This window comes from Cydia pomonella, chromosome 27, assembly GCF_033807575.1.
Source record: "Cydia pomonella isolate Wapato2018A chromosome 27, ilCydPomo1, whole genome shotgun sequence".
NCBI classification, from domain to species: domain Eukaryota; kingdom Metazoa; phylum Arthropoda; class Insecta; order Lepidoptera; family Tortricidae; genus Cydia; species Cydia pomonella.
In genome coordinates, this window is record NC_084729.1 from 7,455,122 (window position 1) to 7,473,090 (window position 17,969).

A 17,969-nucleotide genomic window follows, 5' to 3' on the forward strand; every position below is an offset into this window, starting at 1 on the left:
CAATCCGTTTGAGAACCACGATGCCACAGACAGAAAAATAGGCATACATTGGTGTCAAATTTTGCGGCGGGGGTTAAAAACTGTCCAATACGTGTGATGACCTGATGACTAAGCTACGCATTACTCGAGTGCGATGATTTCCGGCCGCTAGTGCTCGAAGCCGGATTGGAAACGGCCCCTTCAGCTTTTGCGGCTAACGCCGTCAAAAATTGCTTTAGTAGCAGAGCTAACTTAGCATATTGTTACTGGTGAATTCTCAATACAACTTGGCAGTGGCGGGGCAAGACCAACATTTTATACGGGCAAGGTACATTTCGCGAGGCCCTCTGGTGACGCAAGAAATAACGAAAATTTTCACGTTGTATCCGAGGTACATACTTATTTGAGGCGCGAGGCCTCTCGGACCGCGAGGCCGTAGGCGGTGGCCTACGTCGCCCACGCCTAGCGCCGCCTCTGCAACTTGGAATTCCGGTGCCGTTAAGATGGAACAGTCTTTCGGTAGATGTCGCTACGCGCCACATCGAGATGTGTATACATAAAGGAAGGAATTGAAGGATTCGCGCGCTTCTGGTAGACTTCCGTAGCTCAGTCGGTTAAGAGCGATGCAAGGATCGCAGAGGTCGCAGGTTATGAATCTAGTATAACTGTATCAGGCATGAGGCATGAGGTGGGGGAACTGACCGAACGGGATAGTCTTATGTATTTTTCAGTAGGAGTAGCAGAGAAAGCGCCATTGTTGTTTGTCCTTGTCACAGTCTCATTTTTTATTCCCCACTAGAATAGTAGGCGAAAAACTACATTTTCGCGCGCTAGATACATGTGTACTTATAACATGTTTTCACATGATACATTATTTTATTAGTGAACATATCGATTTTCTCTTGAAGCGAGTGCTTTCAACCAAGAGTGTTTGCTGTAAAACGAGACTCGAGATAAGTTGAGTGCCACGTCGTGTTTTAGGATTCTAACGTGCACAAACTCTATTGAGTGTTGATTTTTTACTGAATTCCTATGTACATTTTCAATCGTTATATGCCTCTCTGTCTAATATGCAAGAGGCACATTCGGGCGACAGTGAGGCAGATAACGTTTTTGATTGTTCGATGTTGGCGGCACGCCCTCAGCTCACAACCAGGAAGTAGGTCATATTAAAATTGCATGATTTAATTACAAACAGACAACAAGTTAAGTACAAGTAAATAAAACTTAAAGAAAAAGGAAGGAATAAGTTCGCCTTTGTTTGTACAAATGTGTTTTTTCCTGTTTTATGTTTATTTTTGTACAATAAAGTGTTTTATTACTACAACTAAAATGGTCTTGTTTATGACTATTCAGATATTTTAATTCGATTATGACAATACGCACAGTAATCTGAATGTATTAGATAATGATATAGCTGATTTTGTACTGTAATCATAATAATGTGAGCTTTTTCTTAAAAACGCGTTTTACAGAACCATGAAAACATTTGGGCCGTTTTTTTGTTGTTCTTGTTTCTTTTTCGTTAGATTGGGATACAATTTGACTAATTTGAAGAGCTTCTCATTACGGGGGGCGATCTTTGAATTTCGAGCACTCATAATCAAGCGCTCGAAATTCTAACATCGGGAATAAATACGAAACCGCAAATTATCCCGAAAACAATTTAATTTTTCTTCGAGTTACGAAAATACTATACGTTTTCGTAAGGCAGAGGACGATATGCAGCATATTGTACAGAATAGGGATCTTTTTATCCAGCAAATTTATCAAAATCTGACGAAAAAGTCAACAACAAAATAAAACTTATGTGAGCCTTGTATTTTGTCTTTTGATGTCTTATATTTTACGTATATCTATTACAATCATCTGTGTACTTACCTAACTTGACTTAAAGTCCTACGTCCCCTAGGTGGGGCAGAGGGCCGTCCTTAGTGCGCCGCCATCCCGTTCTCTCTAGGGCTGCGTGCTTCGCCTCAGGCCATGATAGCCCGATTGCTGTCAACTGGGATGCCACTGAGCGCCGCCAGGACTGTTTCCTTCCCTCCTGCCTGATCCTTTTTCTTCTTACCTTGTGGGGTCCATTCTAGGGCTAGCCTAAGGATGTGGTCTGGATCCTTTCTAAGAGTGTGACCGATCCAGATCCATTTGCGGCGCGCGATCTCGGCGTGAGTTTCGCGGCAGGTATTTAAGAGACGTTCATTAGATATTCTCTCGGGCCAGTATATCCCGAGAATCTGTCGAAGGCACCGTTTAACAAACACTTGGATCTGCCGCATGATATCCATAGTGACTCTCCATGTCTCGCATGCAGATCCATTATTTGTGTAACAGGCAGGCTAATAGTTTATAAGTGCAAGTTTGAGTAGGTATAAAACGTGAATTAGATTATATAAGATAAGATAAGATAATCATTTCTTTCATTTCAATCTTGGTAAATACACAGTGGTCGAGTCCTATTAGGTATGAAGTACCTGTGTCAGGAGACCTCGCTCTTCCAGATCACAGATTTAGATCTACACTAAGTTTTGATATTAACATTATAATTTTATAATAAAGAATTATATAAATAAGACAAAATATTATTAACTGATCAACATTTATTGCATTGTTTAATATTAGTATACAGGATAAGTTACAAAAATAAACGTTTCATCAGTATAAACTAATTTTATTCAATTCCTATGCAGAACATCGAAATTGCAGCTGATCTGAAAGAAAAACAAAATGATAATTTAGAGGCTGAGGCTGTCGGTTATTATGACCAGCTATAGGATGAAGGCGTGACTGGATGAATCTGTTTTGAACTAAGTAAAAATGTAATTAATAAATTTTTCGTATTATGGCTCCATCAAGGTGTTGATGATTCTGCCGATGCCGAGGTTGGATTAACAGGTTCCGTACGTGAAAAATACGGCACGCTACAAAGAGTATGATTCAGTCTTTTCGTAATAATGAATAATTTGTCTTTAACTTCTTCGATATAAGTAGATAATTAATAATCAGTAAACGTCTAACTTTTACCTATCGCCACTCAACGAAATAATAGTTTGTTAATTTAAATAATGCAATATATATTTTTGGTTTATAACTGTTTATTTTTAGTACCAAGTACATATTTATTTTTCTACGCGTCAATTAGTTACCTAAATTTGTAATGTTACAAAAATCTCCCTGTATGATAAACTACGTATTTTTTGTTTTAATGGCATGACATGTCCGGGCCCTAGTAATAAACTTAGTTATAATCGAATTTAAACTGACGTGAGACAAATATCAAATCAAATATCAAACATTTATTCAGCAAATAGGCCACAGGGGCACTTTTACATGTCCATTTTTACAAACAATAAAATAAAAATTACAAAAAAACAATTACAAATATGGAATCGATGAAATAATAAATACTTTATTAGAGATGTATACTGTCTCTAAATGTCAAATTACACAAAAAAAACTATGACAAAAAAATAAAACCAACAAATACTAAAATTCTTTAGAGATGTATAAGTCTCTAAGTATCAGAGATAAAATATATAAAAGATATTAAATTATCCTTAGAGATGTAGAGGGTCTCCAAGGCTTGAATTCTTATATAAATAATTAAAAGACAAAAAATTAAATCAGACAATAACCGAATACATACTAACATTAAACTAATTTATGGTTAACACTCACGTGTTTTCAGTCACTCGCGTGACATGTTTTGGAGACAGGACACCTAGGCTCTCCAAAACATGTCGCGTGAGTGACGGAAAACACGTAAGTTTAAACCCTAAAATTAGTATTATTTTCAAAACTCAGCTAATACTAGAAAATCACTGCGCAAGTTCTTTACCAACCGCAAAAGGCAAGTGGTATTAGATCTATAAATAGTATAAAAAAGTTCTCACGGAATGCATCTCAAGAAGTTTGTTTTAGAAATAAACTAAAAAGTAAAAATGAAGTAACAAATACTTATACTAGCTCGTCAGTCGTCACACGAAAAGGCATAGTTTGGTAAAGCATTAATCACAATATAACGGTCTAGGTCCGAGCCTATCCGTCCGACATTTCGTTTTTATAGAATACCTCACATGATCAATGATATACACATACAACCGTCATAGAAAACGAGGTGTCCGAGTTGACCGTTGCAGCGTGAGTCATCCTTTCGATGCCTCATTAATTAGCAGTGATCGGAACTATGGGAGTAAAACTTTAACAAAACTTGTTAAGCGGACATAAAATAGTGCATACAGCCCTAAAAATATTCATGTCCATAGGGATAGGAATAGTATAGTACTTACAGCCATAAAAATATTTACATTCATAGATATTCGAATATGTTTAAGGCTATAAGCACTCTTTTTACGTCCGCTTGATAAGTTTTGTTAAAGTTTTACTCCCATAGTTCCGATCACTGTTAATTAGTTAAAATAACTTATGGCAAAAATTACGTTTTTGGTACAGCCGCCATCAGATATATCGGAGCGGCCAAGGTGCTAACAAATATTTGAACACGCCTCTATTGTTAAGGCGTTAGCATGCGTGTTATGATATTATTGAGCACCTCGGCAGCGCCGACATATATGATGGCGACTGTACAAGCTTTTATCACTGACTGTACTTTTCTTACCACATGCAACTAATATTCATCGAGACAATTCTAAAAACCCCAAACACAATTAAATTGCGTTGTTTTATCACAGAGTTTCTATGGCCACCTGTCTCCATCATCAGATCAGCTCGATGGTACCATAATATTGCACTGTCACCCAACTTAAATATGTATGGAAATTTCTAGCTTCATCGGAAACCGGGAAATGTGACCTCCATGGTAGTCTGCGGCCATTGACTCACCTATCCCCTGGCGATGGACGCGCACTCGGTTGTCAGCCAAGCCGCGTTGTCCGCGAGGCCGCGGACCTCCAATATGGGGCCGAGAGTGTCAAGAACTCGCTTATCGTATGCGTTGCCGTTGACCTCCAAGGTAAAGTTTAAAGCGGCCATTAACTTGACTCACCTATCCCCTGGCGATGGGCGCGCACTCGGCCGTCAGCCAGGCCGCGTCGTCCGCGAGGCCGCGGGCCTCCAGTATGGGGCCGAGAGTGTCGAGGACTCGCTTGTGGTACGCGTTGAGGTACGCCAGCTAGAATAAAAAATATCACGTTTAAATATCTTCTAACGTTCTTCCCAACGTCGTCCCATCTTTTCGCCACGGATCATCGGTACTTGGGGTCCGCTCTGCAATTCATCTTGAGCAGTAGGGTGGTAGAGTCTGGCTAACCAAATATTGTTGACAGATATTTCCTTGTTGTATCACCAATTGTCTACGATTTAAAAAAAAAGCTAAAACTCTGTTGTCAATTTATGTCATTCATTTAAATTGTTCGCGGTTTATAAAGGGTGTATTTCAGTTTATTTTAAATAATATTAATAATGACTATACCGAGTGAGGTCCGCAAACTATTATTTAACCTCGTAAATAATTACGACAATGTGCGAAGTGGACGTGACGCGTTGTATAACGAAAAACTGCGATGTTTACAAGACGTAAACAATTTAGTAGGTCGGTGCTCTATTCATATTTTGATACTTTAAGTACTAGTTCTAATATTTGCCTATAACTTTGATTAAGTACGTGAATTTATTAATACCTGAATCTCATGAACAGGACAAGTGTGTAAAGAAACGGATAAACTAGAAGTTCTGGAAAATATCAATAAAATCAAAACATTGGAACGTAACGAGTTACTGAAAACCAATATTTAGAAGAAATCTGTGGAGTGACTGGTCAGTAGTAATTTGATATAAAAATATAAAATATATAAAAATATCTTGGCGAAACATGTCTATACAAAAATGTCTTTGTCACGTCAACGTGTATTTAATTCATTTCCTTAGGTACCTTACGTGTGCACAGAAAATCAAAAATATTTACTAGTATCAACACTATAACTCCTACTACACAAAGTGTGACCGGCCCAAGATTTTTTGAATTACCCGCCAAAAATGTGTGTAATATTTCAGTAGCCAGACTATTCCACCTAATTTCTTGGTCTAATATGCGTTGCGCCTCTCTCATTGTGTCTCAATATGAATATAGTTCAGTTTATAATTAATAACCATAATAAGTATTTATGTATATATAAATAAATAAAAAATAAAAAAACATTTATTTCAGACCTTGGTCTATACAGTGTTAGTACGACTTACTCTAAAAATTATATTAAATTTAAATTAAATATATGTCACTTTATTGCACGTAAACGGGTTAACAAAAACCAGACAAAATAAAACAAACAAAAATTCTAAGTACAAAGGCGAACTTATCCCTAAAAGGGATCTCTATAAGTCAGTGTTGAACATGGGGTTACCTCGAAGTCGTCCAGCAGGGCGACGTCGATGCAGGCGCGCTGCTGCGGCACCAGCGTCAGAGTGCTGAAGCCGAGCACACCGCGGCCATCGTAGTCGCCCACCAGGTGTTGGGCCTGATAACAACGTATTTTTTTATTATTACCACTACCTAAATGTGTTACAAACCTAATACACCTGTCTTACTCATAAATTTTACAATATGAATTGTAATGTGAGGTTTAAAGCAATAAAGATTTTTTTATTATTATTATCGCTATGAATCACGACTGTATGGCCAAATTAAAAAAAAACTATGCGAATCTGCAGATTTTATATTAAGTAAGTATATTCTTTACAGTACATATCTACAGTGGCCGGTTTGTGCGTGAGGAAATTGCCTCGCGCATATGCTCGCTCTGTGTGGACCGGCCTATTTAATAAATTACTAGCTTTAATCCGCGACTTTGTCTGCTTGGGATGATGATGATATAAACTATCGTAAGTGCTTCCTCGGGCTTCAAACTATAGGGAGCGTGCATGAACTATAGGAGGCAGCACAGGAGCCGTCAGATTTTTGGCGCGAGGCGTAAATGTGATGTTTATAGTTCCGATGTAGCCCACAAGATGGCAGCACCTACTATGCACAAGAAAATACGTGACGTGTGAATGTACATGTTTATTGTTCCGATTCAGGCCACAAGATGGCAGACCCTCCAAAGCGCACGGTCTCTATATTCTTACCAAATTTCTTCTAAATCGGTTCAGCGATTTAAGCATGAAGACAGGCAAACAGACGGAGTAACTTTTGAATTTAACACAAGGTTTTGTGTTATGAAAGGATATATAATTATTTGTTTAATAAATTGGCCACTACGATGAAATTTGAGGAATAAACTTACCCTAGGATGGTCGGAATCCTTGGTAACATTGACAGTTTCGACTAAGTCTTCGTGCCTGATGCCGTACTCTCCTACTTTGTAGTATCCGGGCTCTAGAGACAAAAACATATTCATGAAATAATAAAAGTACGCGCAAAGCATATAGGCCATAAATACACCGGCTAGGTGTGCGAAAAACTCAAAAATTATTTGAAATAGAGATGGATTGTCAAAGAAAATTTTGTAGCCACATGACACATAATTAAAACTTTTAGAACGACTTTTGACTTTGATCCTTGTACTTTTACTGATACGTGTTTAATTTGTTATAGTATTTTATGCAACAGTTGTATAAGAAGGGTCAAAAAAGGCGAGTGGCTTGAGTTACAATGTGAGCCGGAGCCGAAGGCGTAGGAATACGCCACGAGCATTTTTTGACCTACTTATACAACGTTGCATACTAGTACATTACGATACAAGTGCGAAAAATAGGAAATTCGAAACGAGTGGCGATAAATTAAAACACGACCGAAGGGAGTGTTTTAAATCGACACGAGTTGCGAATTACCTATTCGCACATGTATCGTACAACGTTTTACAGTACATATGGCCCTTTAAATGTTCGACACAGTAACGTAATATGCTACTTCTCGCACTAGTGCTATAAAGTAGCCCCATATGTACTGTAAAATATTTTTCCTACGAGTCAACAAAAATAAATCTTAATTTAGGTAAACAAATTACAGCAAAAGTATATAGCCAAGACGCGCGAGCATACCTTGTTACGCGCCCGGCCCGCCCCGGGCCGCGGCCGGCCGGTCAGCGACACCTCCTCGTAACTCATGAGGCCCTGGTACTTGCTACTTGCTAAATTAAATTTTTGGACAGTTTTTTCTCAATTTTGGTCACCGTAGCCTACGGAGACTAACAAGCAACGCTAAGCGGTCTTCGTAGTCTATGGGTGTTGCTATATTACGGATGTCACATGCGTGTTTCTGACTTATGAAGTAATTATTTTTACTATGCAACCAAATGAATATTTTGTAAGTTGGCAGCAATGCACTTAGTTTAAAACTGTATTCGTTTTGGTTTTGTTAGGTTGGTAGCCATTAATCGCAGTAACGTTATAGCGATTAAAAGCACAAGAGCTTTTATGAGGTACAGACAATATAGACTTTTCTTAAAACCTTTTATGTATGTTCTTATATTCGTGTTAATGAATGCATAAATGACAGATAACAGTAGAGGAGTAGGAAATTTTTCCTTTTGTTTACCTAAATTAAGATTTATTTTTGTTGACTCGTAGGAAAAGTATTGTACGCTCATTATACGCGTATTGTATGCTCTTGGCGCATTCCTTTACAATGTGAGCCGGAGCCTTCGGCTCCGGCTCACATTGTAACTCACGCCACTCGCCTTTTTTGACCCTTCTTATACAACTGTTGCATAAAATACTAAAAAAAGTGGCGCCATCTAATCGATCATACGCCAAAGGTATGGCAGCATCGTTTCGAGCGATGGCGCCACCTTTAGGTTGTGCTCGGTAAGATGGCGCCTCTTTTTGATATTTAACAAATTAAACACATATCAGTAAAATAATAAGGATCAAAGTCAAATGGCATTCTAAAAGTTTTAATTATGTGTCGAAAGAAGACAGTAAATTTACTGTGACTAATAAGGTTTCTTTGGCAATCCACCTATATTTCAAATTCTCTTTAGTGTGTAGACGAGAACGTGCCCGTGCGCTAAAATGTTTGAGCCGCACACGTCACGCAAGCGGTGTGCCAACTCTCATAAGGACCTGTATGTTACAACGCGCGTAGGTACACGTGCACCCGGAGTGCATAGACCTTAACGCAAATGGCGCTGCAGTTAAATAGTTTTTATACCAGTAAAATTAGGCACGAAAGACTCATTTTGGGTTATCGCGTCAGCCAAGTAAGTAAAATTTCATAAGTCCTATTACCAACCTAACCCTAGCTATAACCACTTGCAGACTAACCAAGTCTACCAGAACCAGCTATGTAATGGGTCCGAAAATTTACAATGCTATCCCAAATAACATACAAAACATAGAAAATAATAACTCTGTTTATAGGAAATTAAAGAAATGGCTATAACAATATACATAATGGATATATACAGATGATTACTATAACTAGCTTATATCTAAAATAGGCCCTTGAGGCATTGTACCAAGGATGCTGGCGGCATTTCCTCGTTGTATCGCAATACTGATACGTTGTGCGAGGAAGCCGCCAGCTCTTCGGTCACCAGTTACGTCAACCAGACGTTTCGCGATTTCTCCAAAAATGGCTTATTAATAATGCATTTTATGACATCCGAGAATTCTGTGACATTTAATAGAATTTTATTTTCCTTTAATTTTTATAACTATTCTCTTTATTTATCTTGTGTCTTAGATTAGGCATTTTATAATATGAATATAAAAGTAAAATACAACAAATCATACAAAAATAATACAAAATACATATAAACACATTATAAAAAACCTAACCTAGGGTGCCGCCAGCAGCGGGGCAGGGCCCGAGCTGCCGGTGGTCAGGGCCGCAGAGAGAGGAACCGGCGGACTATCCGCGCCGTGTCCACGATCACCGCCTTCTGCATCTGACCCTTGATCCAACCACCTAGCGAGTCTCTCAAGGTGTTGGTTGAGACTCTTCGCTATGAGAATGATGGTGGGTTCAAGAGCCTGAAACAGAGGCAGTATTCTTGAACGATACGCGGATAGTTTTGTTCCCCCCTCTGTAGCCCCATAGTACGCTCGCATGACGTTCTCGTTTATAGATGGAGTCCATTTCATGCGGCGCACTGCACCATAACTATTATTATTATTCTTGTTAATAATCTGACATTGTTATGATTAATATGTATTTTGATGGTTTATTTTATAAATAATGATCGAAAATACATTAAATGTTAATCTTGGCGGGCCCCTCGTGCACGTTGAGGAAGTGTCCCACACCATGTATATATGAGGATATATAAGTGTCCTTCACCGTTGCTCAGTATCTGCTGCGGCTGGAGGCCCGGGTCGTGCGGGTAGGGCCGCCACGACACGCCGGCGGGCCCCTCGTGCACGTTGAGGAAGTGTCCCACACCATGTATATATGAGGATATATAAGTGTCCCTCACCGTTGCTCAGTATCTGCTGCGGCTGGAGGCCCGGGTCGTGCGGGTAGGGCCGCCACGACACGCCGGCGGGCCCCTCGTGCACGTTGAGGAAGTGTCCCACACCATGTATATATGAGGATATATAAGTGTCCTTCACCGTTGCTCAGTATCTGCTGCGGCTGGAGGCCCGGGTCGTGCGGGTAGGGCCGCCACGACACGCCGGCGGGCCCCTCGTGCACGTTGAGGAAGTGTCCCACACCATGTATATATGAGGATATATAAGTGTCCCTCACCGTTGCTCAGTATCTGCTGCGGCTGGAGGCCCGGGTCGTGCGGGTAGGGCCGCCACGACACGCCGGCGGGCCCCTCGTGCACGTTGAGGAAGTGTCCCACACCATGTATATATGAGGATATATAAGTGTCCTTCACCGTTGCTCAGTATCTGCTGCGGCTGGAGGCCCGGGTCGTGCGGGTAGGGCCGCCACGACACGCCGGCGGGCCCCTCGTGCACGTTGAGGAAGTGTCCCACACCATGTATATATGAGGATATATAAGTGTCCCTCACCGTTGCTCAGTATCTGCTGCGGCTGGAGGCCCGGGTCGTGCGGGTAGGGCCGCCACGACACGCCGGCGGGCCCCTCGTGCACGTTGAGGAAGTGTCCCACACCATGTATATATGAGGATATATAAGTGTCCTTCACCGTTGCTCAGTATCTGCTGCGGCTGGAGGCCCGGGTCGTGCGGGTAGGGCCGCCACGACACGCCGGCGGGCCCCTCGTGCACGTTGAGGAAGTGTCCCACACCATGTATATATGAGGATATATAAGTGTCCCTCACCGTTGCTCAGTATCTGCTGCGGCTGGAGGCCCGGGTCGTGCGGGTAGGGCCGCCACGACACGCCGGCGGGCCCCTCGTGCACGTTGAGGAAGTGTCCCACACCATGTATATATGAGGATATATAAGTGTCCCTCACCGTTGCTCAGTATCTGCTGCGGCTGGAGGCCCGGGTCGTGCGGGTAGGGCCGCCACGACACGCCGGCGGGCCCCTCGTGCACGTTGAGGAAGTGTCCCACGCCGTGTCCCGTGCCGTGCGCGTAGTCCAGCCCCACGTCCCACAGGGCTTTCCGGGCGAAGCTGTCTAGAACGTTGCCCTGGGGAAAAAGTACGATACGTTAAAGAAAATGAAACATAACCGAACATGCACGAAATGTTATGAAATACTGTAGGCGGCAGAACCAGTCCCCGAATGGTCCACCAAACCTAAACCCCCAATCCCCGACCAGGCTCGCCCTCATTGGCGATCTGACTTGCTCCACACGAATAAGTCTACTTCTCTATGGCGGATAGCTCAACTGTGTCCTGTGACCGACAGACAAGCAGACGTGCGTTATCACAACGCTCGGTATCCGACTGACCGGTGCACACATGAACTACTTTTTAATCTTTGGATGCTACGCAATTTGCCTGCGCTCGGACACGACGCGCACCGGGTGATTGCGTTTAGCATGAACAAATAACATTATGAAATGGCTGTGAAATACAGACGGACATGATTTTAAGATCATTAAAATTCACAATATGACAATAAAGACTTCAATTCAATTCTTATTGAAAAAACTGTGCAAACAGATTCAGCACCCTGCGAAGGCGTCTTTCTGGGTCGTAGGGCAGCTCATGTGTCATCCCTGCAAGATGTAACTCACCTTGACGCCCTGAGGGAACAGGGCTGAACCAACAGATATCTGGCCCTTCAGCACCCTGGTGAAGGCGTCCTTCTGGGCGGCTGTAGGACTGCTGCTCATGTGTCGGGTGCGAGTAATGTCAGTTGTGCCGTCCCTGGAAGAATTTTTAAATTGTAAACTGTATCAGAAATACATTATATAATTAACAGAACAATTGGTCAAGGGAAGTAATACTTTCCGTATCGATGTTGCAGTAAAAATATCAATTATCATTTATTAAGTTATAAGCAGTTATTTTAATTTACAATGTTAATGTTAGCTTGAATTACATTTACTTGTGATCAATAACAGTATATGGTAACCACTCGGAAGTTTAAGTTTTAACATACCAAGGATTCAATATATGTACATACGTATGCAAAAGCGGCTATAGTGATTAATATTTACTATACCTACTAGTCGATGGAGGGTAGATTTAATTTTTTCTGCCAACAAACTGTACTGCAGTTTGGCAGATTTGTAGTTTAAGGCTTTTTGTAATCTTCTTTTGATAAAAAAAAGTTACATTTATAACCGGGTTATAGCGAATTTATTTTATTACTTTTATTTACCGACGTTTCGACACAGGTTTCACTGGTCGTAGTCGCGGTTAACTGATGTCCCAGCAAAATGTCAAAACAGAGATTTACACGCGTAACTTCTCGACGAAAAGAACAACAATCAGATCAATTATCATTACACCAATCGATACGTACACTGCTGGACATAGAAATATCTCTAGGAACTACATCGGCCTGTCGTGAGCTTCCTAATTCAACGGTTTTCTGCAATCTTATTCAGATTTGCAATCGCCACTTAAGAACCTTTTTACCCCAATGGCCAACGGTTGTTTATGCTAATGTAGTTTTTGTACACCCACGGGAAAAAGTATTTTATACAATCGTGATATAATAGAGAGCTTTTCAGTCGAGTACCGTGTTTTGGCAACGAAGCTTGCTGAGTTGCCAAAGTGAGGTACAAGATTGAAAAGTTTGATTATATCACTATTGTATACAATACTTTTTCTACGGGTCAATAAAAATAATACTTTAAACTAATAAAATCATACAGGTAAACAAGCCAAAAGTATACAGCTATTTAAGATACGCGAGTAGCCGCGATACCTTCATACTCGTGCGCGCCCCGGCCGCCGGGACCCCGGGGTGGTCGGCGACACCTTCTCGAAACTCGTGAGGCCCTGGTACTTGCTCCGCGCTAAATTCAATTTTTAGACAGTTTTCGCAGTCTATGGATGTTGCTATATTAAGGGTGTCACATGTGCGTTTATGACTTATGAAGCAATTGTTTCTACTATACAACCTAAAATAAATAATTAATTTGAACTATAGTTTTGTTTCGTCCTCTTAACTGCGGCGAGCTGTGATTGGTCCATTTCATTATAGTTGACTAAACCATTTCGAAATTAATATTATAGTTGAGTTGGGAGCCCATACATGAAAAGTACCCAATTTCAGTTCGGTATACGAAATCTCAATTCAACCATTACAGTCGACGAGTAGAAATAGTACATTAGGTACTACAGAGGCCGGGAAACGTAGGGTTGCAGGCCAAGTAGATATATACTCAACCCCGTTTCTCGCCGAGATATGTATAGTGCTTTTCTCAAACTTGAAATTAAAACAAAAAAAAAAGTAGTCAATTTGTTTTGTGGCGACCTACTCGGCTCGCCACTCTACCAGCGGTGTACAACCTTACGCGCGTAAGTCCGCGCGCCTGCGCGATGCGCCACCGCCGTTGCTTAGCAACGAAAATGCACAAGAAATCACCGTACCAAGCTAACTGAAGCTAGTTGATGGTTGGATGCCAAGACGTTGTGTCACAATTTGACGTTAAAAAACAAAAGAAGGTTGTTTTACAGTCCTAGGTGTGTAAGGTTGTATGAAATTCCTTTACATATCATCTTCACTCATCGCACCTGATATGTAGTATTTCTGGACCTGATTTGACGTAAGTCATGTCATCATTTCATAGCAAGTTTGAGAAAAAATACATTACGTATTCTACCTTTACCTTTTCACTATTTTACTAATAAACCAATTTGACTTTTTATCTTGACGTACTTGTATTGTCCTCCTGAGTCTAGTAGAAACATGTCGTCCCTCTTAATGACAGTAGGGGAGTCTTTAGAAGGCGTGTAATGTATGATGGCTCCATTCGGGCCGGCGCCCGCTATCGTCTCGAACGAGGGGCCCATGAAGTCCGCTTCCTCTCTGGAAAAAGTAAAACGAATTACAAACATTGATTAATTATTTTGGTAAGATTTTGTTGCTGATAGGATTGGTCCTACCACCACCATGACCACGATGACCGTCAAAACCAAATTGATTAAGGTGACTAGGGGTAAGAAGAAGATTGGGGTAAGAATAACGCTTTAGTGTTTGTCTTGACTAGAGCAAAATAAGCTATATTATTTTTACCCCATTTCACCCTTTTACCTTTTCATATTGAATCCAATTTTAATTTCCATGTAGGTAATATAGCCTGACAAGATTTATTTGGCCTTCGCCATGCTGTGGATTGTCATTGGTACAAATTTATTTTAATGGCAAGGAGTACTCTTTAACGACGGATGTTGAAGTGTTCAAATGTCACGGATGTAAACAAGAAGAAAATATTAACGATTTTACAAGAATTCTTAAAGATTCCCAAATATGCAAGAAAATATATTTTTCTATTTGTCGACTGTAATAATTGAATTAAGGCTTCGTATACCAAACTGAAGTCTTATACTTTTGTCACTATAGGGATCCCGACTCAAATAATATAGTCCGTGCGGAAAGAGAAGAGCCGTGAAATGTATGGGATCCAATATATTCTACGACTCTTATCTTTCCGCGCAGCCTCTATTCCTATCGAAACGCTTTAGTCAACGTGCCAGTGCGGTCAAGAGGACTAAAAAAAACGATAGCTCTAATTAATTCATTCATTATTTTAGGTTGTATAGTAGAATTGCTTCATACTTAAGGCAAAACACAATAGTTGCCTAATATTCGTGGCATCTCTAGTTGAAATACATACATCCCACATTTTTGTAAAGGTAGTGTTTTTACAATTTGGTGCCGCACAGGATCATCGATAAATGTGAGTTAAAGACACTAACTTGCGGAACTCGAGCAGTTTTTCTGCGGCCTGTGGTTCTGTAACTGTCGCACCAGAGTCTAGCTGAACGTGCAGCCAACGTAGCAGCCCTAGGGATTGCAATCCGGTCCGGCGGATCCGGTAATCCGGCCGGATCCGGCAATTTTCAGGAGCTACCGGATCCGGTAAAAATCACCGGATCCGGACCGGATCCGGTCAAATAAAAAAAACGCCTAAATACAGCACGCACTGTGCGGTTTAGATGAGGAAAAGGCGACGGATGAGAGGTATGAACTTGAACAGAGCATAAAACGAATGAAAACGTTTAAATTTAGTTAAATAAAAATATATTTATTATGACGATGACTGGGAACAGAAGTTGCCTTTCATGTTGGTGGCACGATACGACGATTACATAAATACTGTAATAGAAGGAAAAATTAAACGATGGAGATGCCATGGAAGGCATTTGTAATTTATGCTAAAGAGAAGAAAAGAGTGTCATAATGTTGTGATAGGAGATTAAAAGTAAACAAATGAGCAGGATTAAGTCGGCGGTACTCAACCGACTAGAGCTGGGCTAATCAATATGTGTTACATGTGTGAATGAATATAAGATTGTAAGTTTGTATTGAAAATGAATGTATGAAATGAAATGATAACATTGATAATCTTTAGTTTACTTCGAGTTTATATATATATATATGATAAAATATTGTTTATTTTCTATTCAAATTTGAGAGAGAATCTTTTGTATTTACAATTCCATCCATTATGCAATTTCCTTAATGGTACATGCTACTCTACGTCTAGCCAATTCTTTATTTGATCCATGTAACTTTTCTTAAGGAGTCCCTTTCCGCGATGGACTTCAATTCTACACTCTATTATTTTTCACATGAGATCGTCGTGTCGTGTAAGTCGTGTTCCATTCCCTATAATTTGACCAATATACTTTTCTGTAAATAAAAAAAGTACTAAAGTACTACTTTCTTGGGCAAAAAATGAGGGAAAATTTAATATCATTTTGGTTAATAGTAAAATATCTTATTTTTCTTACTAGAATGGATGTCAACGTTACAAAGAATTCAATGAAGGAACAGTTACGAAAACTTGTCATTTCAAGGAGTTCCAATTCCCACCCCACATCCCATGACCGGGCTTTGGAAACTAATCAAATTCATAATTGTAAACGAAAATTTGAGCACTTGTGAATATATAATATATAATAAACGACCGATTTCATATTTGGGTTTTTAAGTGATATTGACAAGGCCACACTTTTTACTACTAAGGGTTATTTTATTGTTAAGAAGTTATTTATTAACTTCAAATTATAGATTTAGGAATACGTATTACGCAAAAAACTAGAAAAATATGTAATTTAATTAATTTTGATATCCCTATACCAAACCGGATCCGGTCCGGCCGGATCCGGCCGGATTATGGCCAAAATCCAGCCGGATCCGGCCGGATTGAAAATCAATCCGGTTTGCAATCCCTAAGCAGCCCGCTGACTGCTATCCCGTCACGCACGTGGCAGTTGAAATACATACATCCCACATTTTTTGTAAAGGTAGTGTTTTTTCAATTTGGTGCCGTGACATGATCATCAATAAATGTAAAGTAAGACACTAACTTGCGGAACTCCAGCAGTTTTTCTGCGGCCTGCGGTTCTGTGACTGTCGCGCCGAAGTCCAATTGAACGTGCAGCCAATGAAGCAGCCGGCTAACTACTATACCGCCGCGCACGTGGCAGTTGAAATACATAAATCCCACATTTTTGTAAAGGTAGTGTTGTTACAATTTGGTGGTGGGTGGTGTTGTTACAAGATCATCGATAAATGTGAGTTAAGACACTAACTTGCGGAACTCGAGCAGTTTTTCTGCGGCCTGTGGTTCTGTAACTGTCGCACCAGAGTCTAGCTGAACGTGCAGCCAACGTAGCAGCCGGCTGACCGCTACACCGTCGCGCACGTGGCAGTTGCGGAAACCCTGACAACATCCAGTACTTTCTCAAAGACCATAATATAGTTTTCGATAAAAGGATGATGCCATGGGGCAGATGACCGATTTTTTTTTATTATTATTTAGAAAACAAACAGCCTTTTACAAATATATTTAAAGTAAATGAACTATAAATAGAAATATAAATAATATATAAAAAAAATATATATATTATTGTTTGTCCTTGTCAGTCTAATTTTTTTCCCCACCGTAAATTTTAGCATGGTTTATGGGGGACAACAAATAACCCGACCAAATTACATAGGTTGTTTGTGGTATGTTGTCAGGAATGTTAAAACGTGTTTTTAATTTTCTCCTCACGGACATAGCACGCGTATAGCAGATCTATCGGATCCTACTATGTATGCATGATGCTAAATATTGACATTTCGTTCTCTGCTTCTTTTTTGCTCGTGCATATTCGAGCGATAGCGAGGTACCCGATAAGCTTTCGATGTTCGCGGTAGTCTCTCATTATCAGTATAATATGGCTGTCAAAGGTGAAGGTTAACAAAGAGAGTGTATAAGGGAGAAGTAGAAGAGGGAGCTGGAAGGGGTAGACCTCGGCGGACTTTCACTGATCAAATCGGGGAAATCCTGAAGAAAGGCCAGGTCAAGAGCGCCCTAAACCGACGAGCGTGTATGAGGAATGTCATGAAAGTGAAGGAAGCGAAAGAGGTATGTCAGGATCGTAGCAAGTGGAAATCCGTGGTCTCTGCCTACCCCTTCGGGAAATAGGCGTGATTATATGTATGCATGTATGTAATATGGCTGTCGACACATAGATAACATAGTATATTAGACAGATACT

At 40.5% G+C, this 17,969-nt stretch overlaps 1 protein-coding gene and 1 long non-coding RNA gene across 2 annotated transcripts in view; both read right to left on the reverse strand.

Annotated features, from left to right (window-relative positions):
- The window catches only part of LOC133532372 (uncharacterized), a 136,150-nt gene that overhangs the window by 25,554 nt on the left and 92,627 nt on the right, over positions 1–17,969 (reverse strand). The window lies entirely within an intron of this gene.
- The window catches only part of LOC133532371 (xaa-Pro aminopeptidase ApepP-like), a 52,773-nt gene continuing 37,365 nt past the window's right edge, over positions 2,562–17,969 (reverse strand). Inside the window, exons 12-19 of the mRNA XM_061870982.1 lie at positions 17,016–17,146; positions 14,134–14,283; positions 12,035–12,167; positions 11,305–11,482; positions 7,218–7,309; positions 6,339–6,452; positions 4,985–5,110; positions 2,562–2,690 (exon numbers count right to left, since the gene is read on the reverse strand). Of these exons, the coding sequence (XP_061726966.1) occupies positions 4,985–5,110; positions 6,339–6,452; positions 7,218–7,309; positions 11,305–11,482; positions 12,035–12,167; positions 14,134–14,283; positions 17,016–17,146 (924 nt within the window). The 3' untranslated portion in view covers positions 2,562–2,690. The remainder of the gene's footprint in view (positions 2,691–4,984; positions 5,111–6,338; positions 6,453–7,217; positions 7,310–11,304; positions 11,483–12,034; positions 12,168–14,133; positions 14,284–17,015; positions 17,147–17,969) is intronic.